The sequence below is a fragment of the Maylandia zebra genome, linkage group LG23, assembly GCF_041146795.1.
Source record: "Maylandia zebra isolate NMK-2024a linkage group LG23, Mzebra_GT3a, whole genome shotgun sequence".
Taxonomy (NCBI): Eukaryota; Metazoa; Chordata; class Actinopteri; order Cichliformes; family Cichlidae; genus Maylandia; species Maylandia zebra.
In genome coordinates, this window is record NC_135188.1 from 6,639,183 (window position 1) to 6,655,588 (window position 16,406).

Consider the following 16,406-nt stretch of genomic DNA (forward strand, 5'->3'; position numbering starts at 1 on the left):
AGCGGCTCCTATATAAGTAAAGGTGCGATCAAACACGTGACGTGATCAGGCGCTGCCTACCGCTGAGAGCTGCCTGTCGGATAATCACTCCCTGCAGGAATTAGACGTGGAGTGAACGTTACAGGTGGAGCAGGGAAAGAAAGAGCGGAGCTGGATTCAAGACGGGAAAGACATCGGCACTCTGAGCGGTTTAATATTAAAACTAACTACTGGTAAGTGCGAGTTAGCCCGCTGACTCGTTTTTTTCTTTCCTTTTTTGTTATTGGTGCAGGTTTTTCCCATTGGGCGTGTTATTTTTCCACTGCGCTCGGGCTTGTTGTGGGAATTGGATTGCCAACCTAGGTGGAGAGGTTGCAGAGACAGCGCACTGCAAATTCTCTGACTTACCTTAAGATTATAGGATATCCTAATCTAATAATAGCAGCGGGGCGTTAGAGTAAGCAGTAGTAGGATATACTTACAAACTCTTGCACCAGTAGATGCACGGATAGTGTTACACTGAGAGAGACGCGCTCATCAAACTTGGAGGGGTCGCGCGTTCCCTGCAGCCCTTAGGATTAGATATAGCAGCGCTACGGGAGCGAGTGTGTGGTTGGATCCGGAGGAGAAAACGCTTTGAATCGCGAGCCAAGCTGTTTTATAAAGCTTAAGCACACAGATTTTTATTTATTTTTTCCTCCGCTGGAAACCAAGCATATAATTCACAGACTTCAGAGACATGAATCAGTTCTTAAATATAGTGCGCAGAAGGAAGCATCAGCATGTTTAATCTTTTGGAAACGTTTCTCTGCGCACACACAGCTACAAAAAAAAGAAAAATCAATACTGCTGCATCAATAATTCACACATTCTCAAATAATTTATTAAAAAGCAGCAAATTTTCATTGTATGCACATTATCACTGAACCGAACTTGATGTTAAATGGGGGTGAAGCGGATATTCGAGGGCATTTGTGGTGGAGGTTTAGTGATGGTGAGAATTGTACCAGTGTGAGTGTGTGTGGCTCAGTGAGCAGACGATAGACGAAGTGAAAGGCTTTCAGTTCACTTGCTCTGGGGATTGCCCGATTGTGGCTGTCATACTGCAGCTACATTAAGTGGGTTCATGGCTGATAATAGCACTTACATTGCTCTAAGCTGGAGATGATGCAGATTGTGTCTGTTTCACTGTGATTGCATGTATATGATTCATCTCCAAAAGAACTTTGGAGTTTATTTGACAGATAACTTCTTATAGTTCGCAATCAGATTCTCATAAACTGCGGTTCTCAAGCCTATCCAAGCATGACCCCCCCCCCCCCCCCACCCCCACCCCACCCCCAATCAGTAGGTGACTCAGATTTGTTATCAATCATTAACAATAACAAGGACAAAAAAGAAAGCTAGTTAATTTTTTAGTGAAGGTCAGCAGGACAGCGTCAGCAAACCCTTGTTTTCCCAACATGCTCTTTCTTTGCATATTGATCATCAGATTACCCCCACCCGTCTTCTTTTAAGTCTGTGCCCCCAGTTTGAAAACCACTGCTTTCGACTCAGACAGTCAGCAAAGTGGCTTTCAGAGATTAGATAAGTCTTGGAAACCACAACAGGAAAAACATCTTTATGGTTGTCACATCGTAACTGGCTGGCACCAGGTTTTTAAGGTCTAAGCTCAGAAAGCAGAAGGCATATTGCACATAGCAGTTTATCAACACGACAGTTCTTGGATTTAAAATGAAATGAATAATAACATCGTAATGGCAGTAAGTGAAGGTTTACAAAAACATCAAGATTCTCTTGCCATCCCAGTAAGAATACACCTTAGTGTTTCTAAGAAAGCTGAAAGAACTAATTCAGTGATAATTAAAATAAAGTGAGACATGAATTCTTTGTATTTTGCTCCTTTTTGTCCTCTGTAATGTTTTATGGTATTATAATCTAAATTATCTTCTGGTTTTTGGTGGCTGTTTGGCCAAAGTGAAAACACTGAGCTGATAGCACTGGTTTAAAAAAACACACACCCTTTTTCTAAAAAACAATGTAAGAGTTGTGAAGTAAATTCTTGGTGTTGATTTTTAAATCTAAAGAGAGGAGCGCCCCACACTTTACGACCTGCACAGACTTGCCTGGGTGTGTGTGTGTTTTTCTCCGTGCGTGCATGCGTTCATGCGTGCATTTTGACTCAATAACAATTGATATGTCAAAACAAAAGTCAGTATCTTATTAAACAGGCTTTTGCTTTTGTTATTGTGTTGCTCAGTTGTCACTTTCATTCCAGTTAATGATATTGTCAGTTGTGCTCTGGAGCAGTTCCACTGATTTGGGCCGTAGCTTAAAAACTGTACACGCTGCATGTTTTTGAAGTATTGCTCTCAGCTAATTACAATCCTCCTGCATATCAAAACAAAAGGTGGGAAGCTACTGTCATTGTGATAAAAGAAGGGGGGCTTTTTCTTTTTTAAGCAAATGTGAGCTTGCAAAAATATAACCCGGTGCTGAACTGGGGTGTGTTTTCCAGTGAATAACAACAGTCTGTGACACACAGGGTGTCAGGGGTGAAAACCCTCCCACTGGCACTTTCCTGTTTAGGCCGGTGTGCTGTTGAAATACTGTATCACAGCCAGCTCACCAGCTGGCCTGCCAGTGGACAGCTCAGCTTACGCCCAAATGGCAACAAGACGTAGAAAGAGGCAGTAGACGACCAACCAGTCGGCCAGTGACTCAAACAGAATCAAACCTGAATAACAGTTTGTCAGGCCAGAGGTAAATCAGTTACTGCCGAAGGGGACCTCACCCATAGAGCTCAGCGTAGTGCCGTCATTTAAAGCGTACACCAAAGCAGTCATGGCTCACTCCAGCTGTTTGACTGACTGCTTTTTGGATGTATTATGACTCACAGGGATGACAACAGCATGCAAGTCTGAGCACGTCTCAGACGCTGCTGCTGCATGAGGTTTTTACTTTGTTATCAGCACGCAGTTGTGTTGAGAATCCATTGTAGAGGTTTTTGGAGATGGCGTGGAGGCTCCTAAAGAGGCTATAAATATCCCCATGCTTCAAGTGGTTCCAGTGTCTTGAGATACTGCTGCCAGGCTTCTTCGGCGCATTGAACTCGTTCATGTGCAGCTTTTGAACCCACAGTTGTTCGTGTTGTACCGATTGATGAGTAAAAACCCACTTGGAGTCCCTGTGCTAACCCTTTTAGAATGTTGCTTGGTAGGAAGGTACATGCTGACATTTACATCTAGATGTATGGAGATGCAAGGGAACAGTTTTAGTCACAATCTTGTTAATTCTGTGAGTACTGTTTGACCTCAGATCAGACTTTAAATGTCAGTGATTTTAAACAGAAGCAAAAGAAGTATAGAGATTAGAAAGTGTTGTTCATTGCATGCAGGTTCTGTATACTGTCTGTGTGAGCAGTATTAGTCAGTGAGTGAATACTATAGATTTGCTCTATAGTCTGACACAAAGGGAATATCAAGTTTTTCAGAGCTGCATAATGAAGTTGCGTGCTCAGTGACGGGTCCGTGAGCAGGTTTTGCTGGCCGTACTGGAATTTTCATTGTGCCCTTATGAAAAATAATAGTACACTAGTCTGCCATGACATAGCTTTTGCCTCAGTGAAGAGCACACCCACGCTGATGGCGGTTTAATTTTGTTTTTGTCACTAAGGTGTCAAATAAACAAGAGGAAATCAAAAAAGCTGGGGTTCACTGTACAAAAGGTCAAATCCTTTAATGTTAATAAATGGCACACCATTTAAAATGTAGTGTTAAAACATCTTAGGTCCAGTTTTACTTACCAGAACTAATAAAGGTGTGCTACTGATAAAAGGCCACTGTGTAATAAGCCATAAAGTCTTAGGGGCTGTATTGCTAGTAAGCCATTATGTAGAGCAGAGGTGTTATGCAACCATGTGCATGACAAAAAAGGTCAAACAGTCCATTGGTGTGTCTTTCCTGATTAAAAATAAAAAAGCATTCTAAAGAAATCCTTGACATGAATCTGAAATGTAAAATTAATGTTCGTTTCCAAGGAAAAATAAATCCTGAAAGGTGCGGCACCTCTTAAAATAAATGAAATCTTTACTTCCTTCTTCCCTTATTTTTTTGATTTCAATACAACTCGTATCTCCCGTTTGACTGCGATTGTTTTTTCCAAGCTACTCGCGGTGTCACAAACCCTGCTCGTACGCAGTGAACAAAATCTGATTTTTCTTTTTGGTAAGATCAGAGAAGCTTTCAGCACATTTACTAATGTCAAAGTCTGAACATGCATCAGCGTGCGCTCACATGCAAGAGAAGCAATGACCAAAGACATGAACAAAACACATTTTTATATCAAAATATTAAAAGCTGCACTTCTAACGGGCTATCTACCTCTAATGTAAGAGGTGTTGTTTCTAGTTATAAATAAACAAAGAATGACAACAAATTTTCATTTTTCTACACTCTTTGTTTTGTTAGCCTGCAGTCAAACACTGATTTTATCTGTAGCAAGGTATAGGGCTTTTTTGTTTTTTTGTGGAGGTACACGTTTAATAAATAAACTGCGTGTGCTTCTCGGGGATCACTAAATGGATACAGACAACATTATCTTAGTGACTAGCTAATGAAGATGCAATTTCAGCTTGTTCTCCTGCCTTAGGAGGCAAATTAATGCGATAAATAACTAATTAATGCGTTTAGATTAATAACGTACAATCCACTGATAAAGCAGTGGGGCCTTTTTACTTTCAAATTCTCAGACTTTTAGGATTTATATAATTTTTTGTCAATTCATTAAGCGACTTCCAGACTAAACATAACCTAAGGGCCCCATTGCGAATGGAAATCTGCATCATATGTGTTGTAAATCCCTCAGCAGTGCACTGTCACCCCTTACGCTATGTTAAGTGTGGGAGAGCCAGAGGAAAGGACGACTGTTGCGTGTTGTATTGTTATTGTGGCCATGCCTACCTGTCTGCGCCATCGTGACCTATCTGCCAAAACCTCTGAAAAACAACCTTCAGTTATTCCGTTCAGCTGTGGCGCTTAACCCACAGTACCCTCAGCCCCCAACAGGCTGTGGTAAAAAGCATGCAACATGTCACCTCTTTGACAACACAGGGGCAGTCCTGTACATGCAGCAGCTCGTCCCACTGTGTCAACTAACAACAGGGTGGGAGCACAGCAGGTTAGCTGCAAAATGCACAACCCAGACTGCTCAAAGACCCAGGGGAGTTAACGCTTAGCTGTCTCTCAAGGAAATATAGATACTGTCATTTTTTCATTTCTGTCAACAGGCGAGGACTGTACGGTGTTTCAAAAGATGCATCTTTACTTTTTACTTTTACTTAAATCTGAATAGCACATGCAAAGCAGCTGTGTACTGCACAGCCCATTTTATTTATTTCTTCTTCTTTTTTTTACCTTGCGAATCTGGTCTTGAATATGCTCTCTGTGTTATTCTGAGTTAAAGTGCCTTGATGAATTTTGAATGAGGCTGCATCGCTCAGTTTGTCAAAACACAGAGAGTGAATCTCGCCAAAGAAGTGGTAAGTCTCGATTCCACATGAATCCCAGGGTAGGGATGGAGTTCGTGAGCTGTGAATTACCGTGATCTGCATGCATGCCCAAACCTGAACTGATCCCTGCTGCTGCTTGAACCCTGCTGAGTCCAGAGGAAGCAGGTTCTTATCAGGGAGGAGGACAGGAAGATACAGAGAGTGCAGGAGGAAGAGAGAGAGTGGGGGTGGGTGGGCAGTATATGGCACTCTGCAGAATTTCACTTAACATCAGCTTCCTTTGTGAAGTTTACTGTTATGAGTTGTCATAGCTTTAGCTGTAAGTGGTGCCAGACATCTCTGGTAGAAAAACATGGTTATATTTGTCTCTGTTTAGCATACTGTCTGGGTCTTCAGGATTTAACGGTCAGCAAACAGAACATGTTCATTTATGACACTTTTCCCCACCTTAGTATTTTCACTACTATCTTTAACTTGAAAGGTGTTGCTTATTTTTAATCTGGCTCTTTTGAGCAACCCAAATTAATAAAAAAAAAAGAAGGAAAGAAAGACGGAAGTTCTCCAGGAAACGAACAAAGTGTTCATCTTAAGTGGTCCTCTTTTTCCCAGTCTTGCTTGCTGTCACTTAGATAAACTTAGATATACAAAGGGAGCTAAAGTGCTTGTTTCAGGCAGTAGATGAACTGGGGGGCTACATGAGGACCCAGTATAATGTAAAATAAAAAGGATTATTTTGAATTGTGAGCCATGCAGAGTGACTCTTGTAGAGGCCATAAGTCCATATAAATGAGAAGAATAGGTAGCAAGGGCATAATAGTAGGGGTATTTTAAATTTATATTGCCCTGCATAAAAATCATCAAGCATAACAGAGATAAAATGAAAAGAAATAAAGTGTTGGAGGAAAACCAGCTTGCATTGAAAATTTTCAAGGGAATGTAGCCATCTTTTAATGTATGTAATATTTCCCGGTTTGGTATTAAAGTCAGGTTTTCTATTTCATGGGTCTCTTTGATTATTTCATAGATGTTTTCATATCTCTTCCAGAAGTGGGCTGCCGTGAAAATGATCTCCTCCAGCATCCCTCACCACTAGCTGAGCAGTATGGCTTCTGCTCCTCCTTCCAGAGAGGACACCAGCAGCTCGTTAGCACTGCGCTGGAGGCTAACACCGACATAGATTTCCAGCAAGTAGCTGCGCTTGACGTTCCCGGTTAAACATCTGAACGATTCACCTTTAGAGGGTCTCTGTAAGCAAATATGATGACTTATGCCAGAGTGGCACATGTCCAGGACCGTGACATCACCACAGTTTAACAACATCTGGACTGACACTGTGGACCATGATCTTTCTCTGATTTCGTGCTTTGGTGGCGGAGCTGGATCTTGCAGCTCTTCCACACTTAGACAAACCCGGACTCTGAGCCATGTCTCTTCTTTTAGCTCTGAGCATCATCTGTGGATTGATGCTCCATGTTTGTTTTAGTGCCGTCAATACTGACTATTGTGTGCCACGAAAGACCGTGCCCTACCAGAGTGAGTCAGAGATTCTCTCACCTTCTCCAGTAATATGTTGTAGAATTATTCTTAGCATATTCTTTCTTCTTGTGGGCTGAATCAGAAGTAGAAGCTAGAGCAGTTTTGAATATTTTTACTGTGATTTATGACCCAGTAGTGCAACTTTAACATCTCTTTTTTTGCTGGCTGGGACAAGTTTATTAGTTTTCAGTAAATTAGCATTTTGCTTTTTGCTGTGGGGGCATTTTTCCTACTGCATGGAGTCACAGTAGCTAACATGTGGGAGGTAAATAAAGCAAAAAACAGTGTATGATGCAGATTTCTCCGTGCAGATGAACTGAAGTTGTTCAGGGAAGAGGGGATCTACAATTACTCCACGATGCTGATGAGAGAAGACCTGGGTGTGATGCTGCTGGGGGCAAGAGAGGCCATCTATGCTTTGAATATGAGCGACATCTCAGTTAAAAATGCTACGGTAAGAACATGAGGAGTCTGTACACTCTGAACAGAGCTGTCAGATAATGTACATATAAAATACACACGCTGGAGCTGCCATGTTGCTTATTTTGTTTGATGAAATAGTAATTAGTTAACTTTTTTATCACTGTGGATTAAAAATGGAAGATTCATTAAACATTTATGATGTTTTACCACAGCACTGAAGCCATTTCCTCAAATAATCAGTAGCCCTGCCAAAGATGGACTTATCATGCTTAGATGTGATTTGTATTCATGGTTCTTAACTTTCTTTTAGGTTATGCTGTGATAGCACTGGCTTAACACAGTGAAATATTTCAGTACTTTACAAAGAAAAAAAAAAAAGTAAACAGCATTTTGTTTCTCGCTGGTTTGCAGTATAGCAATAGCTGATAATAGCTAATAATAGAGGTTGTTAATCAATAGTTAATCAACAGCTAGGCTGGTATACAGTACTGATTTATTGCATGCACTTACTGGCAGTTCTGTTAGGTGTATCTGTTTAAGTGCAACGGCAATATCTGATCAGCCAATCACATGGCAGCAGTTCAGTGCATTCAGGCATGTAGACAAGTTCAAACCGAGCATCAGAATGGGGAAGAAAGGAGATTTAAGTGACTTGGAAGGTGGCACGGTTGTTGGTGTCAGATGGGCTGCTCTATTTTTTTTTCTGAAAGTCTCAAATATCATTCACAGCATATTAAATATCTTCCCTAAAATCCACTGTGTCAGGTTTGTCGTATAAAGAGAAGAAACATTTCATATTTGCACATCTTTCAGATGCTGTGAATTATGGGCAAATGTTAGGTCACATTACGTACAGTGTTTTCTCACACATCATTTCATTCTACATGACCACTGCACATTTGCATGAGATATTTCAATAATAATGGTTCTGTTGGACTCTGTTGTTTGTTCATAGTTGTAGATACATGTCTAACAGTCAGAGGCGAGGAGTGCTTTGCCAGCTAACCGGTTCATGCTTTTAGAGCACGCTGACAGGTCTCGAAAAACAATAAATTGTGAAAGCTGTAACTGGACTACTACTGTGTGGTTGCAACACCATTCCTGAATGCTTTGACAAGACTCTTTCGTTTTGTTGGTGCAGGTGTATTGGCGGGTGACTGAGGATAAGCAGAGGGACTGCACGTACAAGGGAAAAAATGCAGAGGTTTGTGTAAAGTCGTTCAAAACAAAAGCTTTGCACTAGACAACTTTTACTTCGGGGGCATTGCTGCAGCTGTAAAAGATGACCACTGATTGAAAGTTGTTTACTCCCCCCTCACATTTTATCTTAGCACATGTGTAAATCATTTATATGAGAATGATTTTTTTCCCCTTTTCATGTCTTTACATGGAATTCTCTTTGAAGTACTTGGTTCATATCTTTGTGCTGAGAGTCCAAATAAAGGCACAGGAAGAAAACGCATGTGCACAGCCCTGACCTTTTGGTCACCGCGAGCTGCGGACAGCATGTGCAGTCACTATATGTATGCGGTATGTTTGTGTTTTTGCGGCTGAACTAACAAAGCTCTGACCTTGGCATTCTCTCTGCTGGATCTTGTTGCAGGTGGAATGCCGCAACTACATTCGAACCCTGCACAGAGTGAATGACTCTACAATTTATGTGTGTGGTACAAATGCGTTTAGCCCGACCTGTGATTATCTGGTAAGTGTGGCTTTAAGAGTACGTGTTTAATGTACGTGTGTTTGGATGCACAGTTTTGTTTTTATCCTTTCCCATGTTGATTTGTTTGCAATGAAAATGATATCACTCGTCTTACTTTAAAGGGAACCTGTAATACTCATTTCCAACTTCATATTTTATTCTTGGCCTGTACTAGTGCAGCTCTGGATGACCTTATCTTACACTCTTAAACAAGCTCCTCTCCCTTTAACCAGCTTTTATTTCATTGGCTGCCCCTCACAAACAAACAATGTGAACAGCTGGTATATGGTACACAGCTAGGGTGGTGTGTCTTAGATGACCATATTCAGAAAATCTGCTCTCACTGTTTGAAATGTAGGGTTGTTGAGCAGCCAGTAGCCTACCTGTAGATATGCTGAACTTGCATCCACCGCTGAAAGATTCTAGACATAACAGAGCAGAAGGCAGTGCAGGGTCTGCTTTAATTCAAGCAGTAATAACTGGGATTGAATTTTGTTAAGCTTTATGCTGAAGTGTTGTAAATGGGCACGCTTTGAGACATTTCTCTCCTGTCATCGTCAGTTAAATTTCCTTCCCCTGTTGTTGGTGTCTTGGAAAACTGTTTATTTTGGCAAGATGCTGAAATTTCAGAGGACTGAGCAGCCTTGGCTGCATCACAATGGGGTGTTAAACTGTTGCTATGTGAACCTGCAGCACTATGATAATAACAAACGAAATAAATAAAGGCAGACAATATGCTCATTATGTATCCCCAGACTCTGGAAGAAGATTTTAAGAGAAACAATTAAAGTGATTCCGGATATGAGTTTTGAAAACCCATGTAAAACCCTTTGTTTCGTTTGGACACTTTAGCGAGTTATTATGCAAATGTATGCAAGTTTAGTTAACTGCTTAAACATGTGAACAAACGGTAAGCTTCCAGTTCCAGTCCTCAATCTCAATAAAACACAGCTTTCTCAACTTCTCTCTCTTTGCTTGATCTCTTTCTTTGTTTCTGACAGACGTTTGCTAAAGGACAGCTGACGCTGCAGGGAAAGCCGGAGGAGGGGAAGGGCAAGTGTCCTTTCGATCCCTTTCAGAGATACTCCTCCCTCATGGTTGGTGAGTGTCTGAGGCAGACACAGAATGAAGATTTGATAGTTGTGTGCAGATTTCACTTCACACACTAAATAAATAAGAAAAATACCGCTCGGAGTATATTTGCTAGAGCTACCTGCTCATTCAGCATTCTCTGTACGATTTGTCGAAATGCCAAATTTTTCTGTATATAAATGTGATGTTGTTACAATTTAAAGTGAATAATGGATTTCCAGGAATTTTCACTCACCTCTTTTTCCTGTCTCACAGGAAACGATTTGTATTCTGCCACATCCATCAACTTCTTGGGCTCTGAGCCTGTTGTTCTGCGCAGCTCAAACTTGGCTCTTCGTACCGAGTTTAAAAGCTCCTGGCTCAATGGTGACTTCCTCTCCCTTCTTTTTAAAATTTTATAGCACCCCATGAACATTTTAGCATTTGTGGTGCTGTTGACTTCTATTTTCGTTTGCCTGTGTTCAATTCAATTTGTTCAATTCAATTCAATTTGTGTTTTCAGAGCCAAACTTTGTCTACATGGATTTTGTGGATGAGAGCTTTGATAGTCCCGATGGTGACGACGACAAGGTGTACTTGTTCTTCAGTGAAAATGCCATAGAGTACGACTTCTACAGAAAGGTTTCAGTGTCACGAGTGGCCCGTGTCTGCAAGGTAATGAACACAGTCTGTTCAAAAGCCTTGGCCTGTCTGACACAGGTCTGGTTGTTGTTAAAGGCAATACGCACACACATCACAGAGTGCTCCATATCTGTGTTAAAGGGGGATATGGGCGGCCAGCGGACACTGCAGAGGAAATGGACGTCGTTCCTGAAAGCTCGCCTGGATTGTTCCCTGTCTGAACCCAGCCTGCCCTCCATTGTCCAGGATGTCTTCCTTCTCAGACACAAGGACTGGAGGAAGAGTGTCTTCTATGCTGTCTTCACTCCACAGTCGTAAGTGTTTGCTGACAAATCCAGTGGCTCTTATTGCTCATGGCGGGTGTTGGCTTTGAGGAATGTTAGGAGTATCCTGAGCTTTTAGTTAACACACACAAAAAAAACTACCAAGTCTGTTGCAACTAGTATTTTGTTGAGACTCAGCTGATAAGAACTTGTCTCAGTGTGTTTCACCTAAACTTGTTATTTTGCGTTTCCAGGAGCTTATCCCAGAAGTCGGCTGTTTGTGCATACAGCGTATCTGCTATTAGAGATATTTTCAATGAGGGAAAATTTAAAACCCCTGTTGCTGTGGAGACGTCTCATATTAAATGGGTGATGTACACCGGTGAGGTGCCGGTCCCCAGACCAGGAGCGGTGCGTTTACAGACTTTTGTTGCATGCAGAAATTCAATTGAAAAACCAGATAAACGCAAATAGATGTGGAAGAAAAAAAATCTAAATTGCAGTTTTTGTGTTTCAGTGCATCAATAACATGGTGCGTAAAATGGGGATGAATCGCTCTCTGGACCTTCCAGACAAAACGCTCCAGTTCATCAGGGATCGTCCTCTAATGGATGAAGCAATTCGGCCACTGACAGGAGGCCCGCTGCTGATCACGAAGGGAGCTCTGCTGACTCGGATTGTAGTGGACAGCGTGCAGGGCCTGGACGGAGAGAAATATAACGTCATGTTTATTGGCACAGGTAAAAAAAGAGCTGTGTTTTTCAGAAAGGCCCCTTTGGAGTACTGCCGGTGTTACTTGAGTTTTATTTTTAATGTTAAACAGTCACTCACATAAAATTCTTAAAATAGTTAAAGTTTAATATTCAATACTGCAGTTTTAAATGAATTCATAACCTTTTAAATGGCTTTAAAACTTGACAGAAGGAGAAAAGTAACAAAATCAGATATCAGAACAGCAAATTTAGAAACTGGCTTTTGTTTCTGGGTGAAGCTTAGCAGCTGAAAAAACATAGTGATCCACATAAATTTTGTTTGAGGACTTAATTTTCCTAATTATGCTGATTAAAAAGAGATTCGTTTATTGTACTTGGGAAAGAGTTTGAGCACTGCAAGTGGCTCCCTGACACAGAATTACAAATGTCCTCAGTGATTATGTTTCTCACTAAATCTGATCAGAACTTATCAGAAAGACTGAATTATGCAACTTTAACGCAACTATATTGTCGTTATAATGTAACTAAAGGAGGTGAACATATTAGTTTCCATTAATTTAGCAATAGATTTTAACAATATGACATTTGTCATATAAGTGTTTTCTAATTATAAGCTTACCATTAAAAAACTGATGGCACAGTTTTTCCCCTTTATAAAGGCATCACCTGCACAACACCTGGTTGGGCAGGTGACCCATTTGCTGAAGGTGGCTGCAGGTGCCTGAGTTTGAGTCCACCTCACACCATTTCCTGTGTGTCTTTTCTATAGTCCCTATTTTTTTGTAATATCTTGGCTAAAAAAATGCCCAAAGCAAATCTAAAACTGTTGCAAATGCAGAGACCAAAGTAAAGGCTTTTAAAGCAATAAATATAACTTGGTTAATCATTAGCTTTTTATGATTTGTTCTAAGCAGCAGAGTCATCAAATGATATGGGTAAATACACTTGTGTAAGTTACGGGCTCTGCTTTTTGTCTTTGTAATAGGAAACGGTTATGTTCAGAAGGCTGTGAACTATGACGGAGAGATGTTCATCATCGAGGAGGTTCAGCTGTATGAAAACCATGAGCCCATCTCTATCTTGCGCCTCTCATCCACTGAGGTAATATATAATAACAAGTCCATTATACATGTTTTGTCATCATCACAGTTTACGGTTGTTTGCTGGGGTTTTGGTTGGGAGATACTGTTTAATATCTTAGTTTGAATATGTCATCACCTATTTGGCACTTACAGGCAATAAAGAGGCTTCAGTTGTGCTAAAGGTGAAACACTTTTAGTCTTTTGATATTTATGAGTCTTTATGGTTGTGCACTTATAGGGTCAAGTGTATGCTGGTTCAACTTCTGGTGCAGTCCAGATGCCGGTCAGTAACTGCAGCCGCTATGAGACTTGTGTGGACTGCATCCTTGCAAGAGATCCGTACTGCGCATGGGATTTATCCACCAAGCAGTGCTCCTCCGTCAACACTTTGTCCCCCTCCCCACATACAATACAGAGTCTCAAGAAGGGAGATGTGTCACAGTGTCCTCCACTAGGTACTTTAAATTCAGTTGTTTTTATTTAGTGTTAAATCAGAACCCAAGAAAGCACAAGGGTTGTTCGATTGTAGAAATAACAATATTATAGAGAGAAACCCACTGACACCCTTTGATCAAGCGTGTGCTGACATGGCAGCAGTTTTATGAGCATGAATTAACCTTGCGTTTGTGTGTTTTTAGATCCAGTGACAGCTGTCAAATTAGTCCTCATTCCAGAGAACAATATCCAGCTGTCGTGCCAACTTCACTCTAACTTGGCTGTGGCCGACTGGCGATTCGGTAACCACACACTTCACTCCAACAACAAATACTACATCTACAGTGGCGGTCTCCTCATCCTGAGTGCTTCTGAAACAGACGCTGGCCAGTATATCTGCGACTCAGTAGAGGAGATAAACGGACAAAAATACAACCAGACTGTGGCGGTTTATCATTTACAGCTCTACTCTGACCCGACAACGGGGATCATCCCCACCTTTGGCACAGAGGTGCCAAGTACCACAGAAGCTATTCACAAAACAATACATTTGACACCAGATCCAGTGCCAAGCCATAACATTGACAAACCGTCGTCTCCTGAGAGTCAAAACGACAGTGGCAGGATAACTCATCTACAGGTGGCTGTGGCCATGCTGTCCCTGATTTGCCTCTCTCTGATGGGAGTCATATTTATGATCTGGAGCCGTGGGCACTGGGAGTGCTTAAAGTTTGTACAGCGGCCCAGTGAAAGCGAGACGAGAAGGCAGTCAACCGAGTACAGGCAGATCCTGAACAGAACTTCAGAGGTAAAGCTCCTGGGGCCTGAATCCGGGAGACCTTGCAGTGCCAATAATAATCACCCTGCTGTTGACTTCAAAGGGAATGGGGAGCATCACTTCCCACCTATGGCCAACATTTCAAGTCTAGACGGTCTGGGATACATAAATGATGAGTCAGAGATTTGACTCTGCTGAGGTGTAGAATTCAGTCTGAGGCAGGACTCGTGCACTAATTATCTTCTTATAGGTGTACTCCCACTAAGATTCGGTTCCTATAAAGGTTTTCGCATTATAAATTCTTTTGATTGGTGTCCTGTTTCCTACACTGACTATCATTTCCATATTCTTACCAGGCAGCTCATGTCCTCTAAAAAGATATTTAACTGGTGGTTAATGTTTTTATATGTATTTTTTTTTTTGTATAATGATAAATTGTGAATAAGCTTTGTGCAATAGATTGTGTACAGCCAACACCTTTTCTTTTTGGACTATTTATTTGTAAATATAGTATAAAAAACACTGGACATGTAGCATTTTGATCATATTTTCAATGATTTTTAATGATTGATCAGTTGTCTGTATCACTATTTTATTTCCTGGTGGCCGTAAAAAACATCTTCTACATACATACCTCTATTTTTAAGCATAACCCCCACTAATATAACAGTTGGACCTCTGTCTTCAATAAGAAAAAAAAAAGAATTTTTATATTTAGGGTGAACTGGGGTAATTCTTTTCTTTTTTTGGGTGTGTAGCTACATTTCTGATTCCAAGCATACTGTACACTTAATAAGAAACAGACAAAAATGTCATTGTAATGTCAAGGGTGGGGGTGTACATTTCTGTCAGTGAAACAACTCAGAGGTGCAGCGTATCCAAGAGTTTCGGTGTCAAACTTTGAAACATGCTGCCTTGCTCATGAAAGGAACTTTGAGAGTCTTGTCATGCACTTATGAATCAGTAAGTCAGTAATGTCTCACACAGTCAGGAAATGTATTTGAAGGCAACGCACAAAGCCACTGCTTCCAATATTAATGTTTCCAAAGGTTTCATATGGTTTGTAGGGGAGGAAAACATCATCATTAACACCACATGCTCAGTTTGTAATTATTACAGTTTGTTTTGGACAAAAAGTCAATTGCAGTGAAGCCCCCCGAATCTTCTCTGTGGTTTTCAGTTTTGGTCATTAGCGCCATTGCGCAGAGACTTTTATGTTTCATCAAGTTCTGTACAACTGTCTGTATGAGAGTTGAAATGGGTCTCTGCTGAATTATTAAACAGCAGAATTGTATATGGATGTACAATATCAGTAGTACAAAGTAATCATTCAAACGTTACCTGTGCATTTGAATATTTTTTTTATTTTTAAAAAAGGGTACAATTTGTGTGTGTGTGGTTTTTTTTTTAAAAAAGCACTAAAAAAATCATCCCAGCTATAACACTGCCAACTACTGTTATACATTTTATAACAATAAAGCTACAAGACTTAAACGGAATTGTTTACATCATTCAGAAATGGCTTTTAGCTGACCTCTCTCAGGCCCAATTTTCCTCCCAACATTTAAATGAGGCTTCTTCTCTTACATCTGGCTTTGAGTTATTGTGTGATCCTTATGGCAAATATTTATTTGCCTTTGTGAAATGCATTGTAATACTGTTCTTTGGTCACAGTGGTGCAGTGGTTAGCGCCATTACTTCACAGCAAGAATTTCCTAAAGGTGCTTGTGTGGGTTCCCTCCCACAGTCCACTAGGTTAATTATCAATTCTAAGTTGGTCATAGGTGCAAATAATTGTCTCTCTTTGTTAGTCAAGCAACAGACTACTGACTTTCTAGGAGGTGTTTAAGTTATTAAAATTAGATCCCGACCTATTTATTGGAAAATTGACATTATTTGCTGATAGATATTTGCTAATCGGTTAGTATCTATTAATGATGGCCCAAAACATGAAAGTTAAAAAAAGAAGACACGGGAGTTGTTATGAGTGTTGACATTGCCCCCTGGTGGGCAAACTATGTAAAGTGCAACTTCCTGTTGGCAACCAATGTCTTCAGAATTTACAAATACAACAATTTGAACTAAGTAGTGGGAGTGTAAACTAGTAAATTCATGTAACAAATGATGGCAAAATCTCTTTTTTTATGCATCTGAAAGAAAAAGGAAATCAGCTAATGTATCCAAATATTGGTATTAGTTTTAAACATCCTGTATTGGGCTCTATTTGAAAAGCTAAAGCCAGGGTCCCCAACCCCAGTCCACGAGGGCCGGTG

The 16,406-nt window shown here is 40.7% G+C and overlaps 1 protein-coding gene across 2 annotated transcripts; it reads left to right on the top strand.

The window, feature by feature from the left end:
* The first annotated feature begins 76 nt into the window (after window positions 1-76).
* On the top strand, window positions 77-15,627 carry si:ch211-129c21.1 (semaphorin-4E). 2 transcript variants are annotated; one of them, XM_004554861.4, is made up of 14 exons: window positions 77-212; window positions 6,534-7,021; window positions 7,336-7,478; window positions 8,589-8,651; window positions 9,051-9,149; window positions 10,151-10,250; window positions 10,497-10,607; window positions 10,744-10,895; window positions 11,004-11,176; window positions 11,380-11,536; window positions 11,643-11,865; window positions 12,824-12,939; window positions 13,159-13,375; window positions 13,559-15,627. In XM_004554861.4, exons 2-14 carry the CDS (start codon window positions 6,913-6,915, stop codon window positions 14,320-14,322), a joined length of 2,427 nt encoding a protein of 808 aa, XP_004554918.3. In that variant the 5' UTR covers window positions 77-212; window positions 6,534-6,912; the 3' UTR covers window positions 14,323-15,627. The 2 variants fall into 2 exon arrangements, with proteins under 2 accessions (XP_004554918.3, XP_012775610.3); XM_012920156.4 differs by having other exon boundaries at window positions 80-212; window positions 6,537-7,021.
* Window positions 15,628-16,406: the final 779 nt, after the last annotated feature.

Bases quoted from the DNA above. Each gene is read 5' to 3' on its own strand.
- si:ch211-129c21.1 (XM_004554861.4), top strand. From the start codon at position 6,913: ATGTCTCTTCTTTTAGCTCTGAGCATCATCTGTGGATTGATGCTCCAT. The intron at 7,022-7,335 runs GTGAGTCAGAGA...TTCTCCGTGCAG, and splicing joins AAAGACCGTGCCCTACCAGA to ATGAACTGAAGTTGTTCAGG. The intron at 8,652-9,050 runs GTTTGTGTAAAG...ATCTTGTTGCAG, and splicing joins ACAAGGGAAAAAATGCAGAG to GTGGAATGCCGCAACTACAT.